Raw genomic sequence first — 5,587 nt, forward strand, 5'->3', positions numbered from 1 at the left:
CTTTGAATATTTTAAAAACGGCAAGAGTAGCCAAAAGCACTTTCCGCAATTTTTCCTCCCATTCTATTAATTAAAGAGTTTGAAATGAAAAAATAAAGAAAAATTATGGCAACAGTACTACTTTCCCGATATTAAATCTTTCAAACATTTTACCCCGGCGGCTATCCGAAGTTTCATCTCCTTTTTATTCTTCTAAAAAATCACTATGAATGACGCTTGCTTATTCCAGAAGCTGTGTATTTCTTTTGTTCCAAATTTTCCAAGAAGGGGGGTAGGGTGAGGAAGGCGATGGCTTTGCCGTTGAGGCTTAAGGAGTCGGTCATGCCAAGTCACCACTCTTTAAGGGATTTCTTGGCCAAAAGGTGGAAATTGATAGAGTAGAGCCCAAGCCAACCTTTTATGAGCCCCAAAGCTAAATAGTGAAGCAGCAATGGGCGAGAGGTGGTTTACCGACTTCGCAGATCTCTTGCCAAGGGGGCAAAGGCGGCGGCAATTAGGCCAATCTCTCTTCTCCAAACGGTCAGCTATCCGAAGCCTTCTTTGGAGATCGAAAAACTTGATTTTGGGAGATGTCCAACCCCTATCAGTACCTCTGGAAGACTGACCTCGCTGTCGACAGGAACGTCACCTCACACTGAATGAATATTTCATCTTTATAAGATACACAGATGTCAACCGTGAGGTTTAAACTCTGGTGAGTTGGAGATACAATCATCCTCCTAACCACCCAACCTCAGGTTAGTTCTATTGGTGGAGATAGTCCCATATGAAATTGGGCTTTATAAGATGAGGTCGCGGAGTAGCGCCCACTTGTGGAGAGCTTTCAAATGATGTTATCCTCCGTGTCGTCATCTAGCTGAATGTTTTGAAGGTGGATCCATAGGTCGACAAATTGTTCCATGTGAGCAAAGATGAAGTCTGGTTAAGTTGATTTTGGCAATCCGTTTATTCTCATGCAATTCGTTCTTGGCACCCCACTTTTTCCTAAGTGACAGTTGAGATAACCACTGAATGTTGACACTGGAGTGAAATAAAACAGTGCACAGAGAAGTATCTGGTGATTCGAAACGTGACGGTGCATCGACTTAGATCATGACGCAAAACCAACGGTTCATGCATCGACCGGTTCCTAGTTATAATCAGCAGCACAATTTATTCCACATTTCCACGGCCGATGGATCGACGGCGACGTACGGTCCGGCGTCTTCACTGCTGCTGCGGCGGCGGTGGCTGCTCGTGCTGCTGCTGCTGCGGCGGCTGCTCGTGCTGCTGCTGGGGTTGGTAGTTCGCCCTGCGCGGGGTCGGCACGGGCAAGGCCGCCGGGTAACGGTGCGCGCAGCCGTTCCAGGGGTTGTCGGCGTCGGGCGCGGCGTCGCGGAGGGCGCGCCAGACGTTGCTGCAGGCCTTGAAGCCGGTGCCGAAGGCGAGCATCCAGAGGCGGTCGCCGGCGCGGACGCGGCGCTTGGCCTCGAAGTATGCCAGCTCGTAGAAGACGAGGCTGCTGGAGGTGTTGCCGAACCGGTGCAGCGTGGCGCGGGCGGGCTCCACGACGGACGGGCCGAACGCCATCAGCTTCGCCACCGTGTCGATCACCGCCTTCCCGCCGGAGTGGATGCACATGTGCTCGAACGCGCGCTGGAAGTCCGGCACCAGCGCCGCCGCCGCCTTCGGGTTGCCGCCGCTGTACGCCCACGCCACACGGTACACGTACCTGCAGTATATTTGCGTGCGCCGTATGTCCGGCGAGACCGCGTCAGTATACTAGTAACTGAATCTTGAAAATGCATGGTAATTTTCTGGATGCACTTGGTATTGATAAGTTGGGCTGAAGTTACTCTAAACCTCAATCACATGTTTCAGGTAATTAACATGGTCAGAGGATCATCCTCATCACCACGTAACTCCATATACTGCACTTGCGCTGGAGACTGGAGTAGCATGTTACTGACGCTGCACACTTCTAATTGCGCAATTTTGCACTAAATGGATGTGCAGTTTTTACTGACTGAGAGTTCCAGGCCACTGCAGTGTCGGTGCTACATGCAATATGTGGTATAAGGCTATCAGCTAATATCACAGTTTGGCCAAAAGCCTCTTAAGTTTTTTAGATTTGTTCCTTAGTACATACTGCATCTATTGACCTCAATTCGCATGGATCACCATTATGTATATTTAGTTATAGCACAAAACACCAATAATTATTTCGATGAAAACATAACAATAATGTTCAGTGTGTAAAAGTATACATCTCCAAGCATATTAGTGTACAAAGTTATGCAATAATATTCAGAGACATCATAGGTCTCGGATCACCATTGTGCGTAACAATAATGTTCAGAGACATGTATAGAAATAACAGAGAACCAAATAGTGAGAGTCGTACCGAACACGATGTAGATACTCCGTTAACAACGACCATACATTTATTGAGGGCTAGAAATTCAGAACGCTCGTGGTTCCATTAAGTTTTCCTATTGCTGCTCTGAATCTCTGAATATGCATGTGGGGTGTGCAGTGTAGTGTGGTACGCTTAGTATGGAAATCTCAAGTACTGAATACGAAATTAGTACAAGTTTGCAGCTATGCCTCAAATGGTGAAACCAGAAGTCAAGTTTGACATTTATGTTGGTAGAAACATGGCAACTACTGTCTGTACAATTCATGATCGATAGTGGAAAACATTGTCTAAAGAGAACTCCCAAGATACTTCTTCTGTCATAGCAATAAAATCAACAAGGAACAATCCAAAAATAAGTTGAACAACCAAAGTTCAAGTTAAGTTTTTTTTCTTTTAATACGAAATATCTTACTTTCTTTTGTCTATGTTTTTCATCTGAAACTTAATTGCAACGAACAATCGATGTTCTATACTAGATGCGATTTTTTTTTGTTTTATGTAATTATGTTTCTCGATGTCTTTTTTTTTTTGTCAAACGTAGACAACTAGAGGGACGCCCCTAGTGCACGGTCCATAAATCCATAATTACTCTGAAGCTGCCCATTTTCTTTCACCAAATATTCTAGCATGTCTACTTCCGTTCCAAGCTATATACTCCGGCCGATCCAAATGATATGGATTGGACGGAGTATCCTTATAGACTTGAGTACAAAATTATTAAGGGTCTAAATGCCAGTGCTACTATTCAGTTATTGCTACAACCTTATCTTTTCCTCCCAACCACAATCAGTACTAGAGGTTTGTTGTAAAAAATAATAAATGCTTGAGAGGGTTGTTAGGAGGGCAGTGGCATCCCCAGCTCATCAGAGTTTAAACTCCAGGTTTGACACTTTAGTGTTTCATTAAAGTCGGAATATTTTTTAGTGGAAGGCGACGTTCCCGTGAGATAGCGAGAGGCCTATGGTGACTTCGTCAATTTCAGGACCCGTCGGATAAAATTTCTTTGACCCAGTCTCTTCGAGGTGTTCATATGGGTAGGATGTGCGTGCGTTTATAGGGGTGAGTGTATGTGCATATGTGAGAGCGTCTACGTTTGTACTGTGTTTCCAAAAAAATGCTTAGACAACTAGAGATGTGATTAATCACAAGTTAAAATACCCAATACTAAGTAGGAACGAGATGCGCAAATACACATTGTTGAGAGTGTCGAATGACTTGCATTTTGGCCAAGGTTAAATGTCCTAAAAGAGCTCACATTGTAGAGCAAAGGAAATATAGTTCTCGGATCTACAGTTGGCTCACAATGATATAAGCCAGATCAGAGGACTTTCAAACTGTGCACATTCTCACTTTCTCAGTCCTGAAATTGATTTAGTGACAAGGACGGCTATATTTCTTCTATACCAGTAGTAATAAGCACGTAGTACTACTACAGTAGATCAAAGGTGATCTTGTCGTCAGTCTGGTAGAAATTAATACTCCATGTTAGAGCAGAGCAAGCTTTGCTGTCTTTGGGTGAAAAGTTGTTTATCTAGTCGCAGCGTCGCAGAGATACCAGAGCAGCAAAGTTACTACTGGTGTGTGAAATCAGTGGACGGCGCTGCAGCCGTAAATGCACGCAGAGGCCACAAGCGAAGCACCGAGACACGCAATTTACTGCAATGCAGTGTAGATGCAACACGTAAGGTACGTACCTGAGCAGCTCCGACACAGGGAGCACGTAGGGCGCTAGCGTGGCGATGTGCTGGCGGAGCCCCGCGCCGGCGACGCGCACGAGGTCCTTGGTGAGCGCGACGCCGACCATGCCGTCCTCGTCCTCCATCTGCACGGCGGCGTTGTATGCGGCGTCGTCGGCGCCGTGGTGCGTGCGCAGCGTGCGGAGCAGCTCGTACTTGGCGTCGGCGCGGCGGGTCGGCACGTCGGTGATGAGCGCCGCCGCGCTGCCGACGCGGAAGATGCAGTTGGTGACCAGCATGTGCTTGTTGTTGCCGAAGTACCAGTTGAGGCTGGTGTTCTCCGTCACCACCACCAGCGCGTACCCTGGCCTGCGCTGCACCCGCAGCGCGCGCGCCGCCATGTCGATGCCCACCGTGCCGGCGCTGCACCCCATCCCGGCGAGGCTGTACGACTTGACGTCGTCCTTCATCTTGAAGCGGCGCACGATCATGGACGCCAGGGAGGGCTTCGGGGAGAACATGGAGCAGGCGACGACGAGGACGCTGACGTCCCGCGGGTGCACGTCCGACTTGGCCAGAAGCTGCGACACCACGGTGAAGAGCCCCTCCTCGGCCTCCTGGATGGCGAAGGCCTGCGTCTTCTCGAACTTGCCGGAGAAGATGAAGGGCGGCGCGAAGGTCTCCTGCCCGAGGCCGGACTTGCGGAAGATGAGCCGCATGAAGTCGGCGGTCTCGTCGGTGTAGCGGCCCGACCGGAGCCCGAAGTACTCGCACACCTCCAGGTTGCACTGCCGCTCCGCGTCCGGGAGGTGGCAGCTGTAGTTGAGCAGGTACACCGGCCGCTGCCGCCGAAGCACGCGGCGGAGGACGGTGACGACGAAGGCGAGCGCCGAGGCTACAAGCGGGACGAGGACGGGGAGTGGGAGGGCGCGGAGCGACGACACGACCGCGGCCATGGACGACGACATGGTCGGCTTCGCCCGTTCTCCGGAGACCTAGAGGGTAGCTAGGGAGTAGGCCGAAAGGACTGTGCTTGCTGGCTGCAGAGAGTGCTTCAAGTGAAACAGCGCCTTGTTGTATTTATAGGCAGCAAGATCTAACCCTGTAGGGACCAAAACCCATATTGTGACAAGTGTAGTGCAGGCGATGCATCAGCACATGTAGGTTGTATCGTCTCTATTGAGTCAAGGAGAAATCTATTTTTATTCACAACAAATTACGATAAGTGCCTTTCCATGACGGCATCTCTAAAACAGGAAATCCCTTCCAATAACTTTCTTCAAAAGTCTATTTCAAAAAGGAAACTGCTGGGCGTCCCCCGGGGATCTGATTTCCCAGCCCCCGGGTCGCCAGCCGTCGGATCGGCCATCTTGGACGGTCAGATCTGGTTTTACTGAATGTAGCAAAAAAAATACCTCCCGGCAGCAAAAAAAAAAAAACCTGTTTTTGCTACATTGTAGCAAAAAACGGTTCGTCCATGAAATAAAAGAAAAGGTTCGAGCTCGCCGGAATC

General features: G+C 49.0%; 1 protein-coding gene across 1 annotated transcript; it reads right to left on the reverse strand.

Moving 5' to 3' along the window:
* Nucleotides 1–995: 995 nt before the first annotated feature.
* LOC124655532 (3-ketoacyl-CoA synthase 17-like) lies at nt 996–5,106 on the reverse strand. Its single transcript, XM_047194407.1, has 2 exons — nt 4,093–5,106; nt 996–1,711 (listed from the first exon to the last, which is right to left on the reverse strand). The coding sequence occupies exons 1-2, from the start codon at nt 5,040–5,042 to the stop codon at nt 1,207–1,209; spliced, it is 1,455 nt and encodes a 484-aa protein (XP_047050363.1). The 5' UTR covers nt 5,043–5,106; the 3' UTR covers nt 996–1,206.
* Between the last annotated feature and the right edge of the window lie 481 nt (nt 5,107–5,587).

The sequence above is a fragment of the Lolium rigidum genome, chromosome 5 (genome assembly GCF_022539505.1).
Source record: "Lolium rigidum isolate FL_2022 chromosome 5, APGP_CSIRO_Lrig_0.1, whole genome shotgun sequence".
In the NCBI taxonomy this organism is placed as follows: domain Eukaryota; kingdom Viridiplantae; phylum Streptophyta; class Magnoliopsida; order Poales; family Poaceae; genus Lolium; species Lolium rigidum.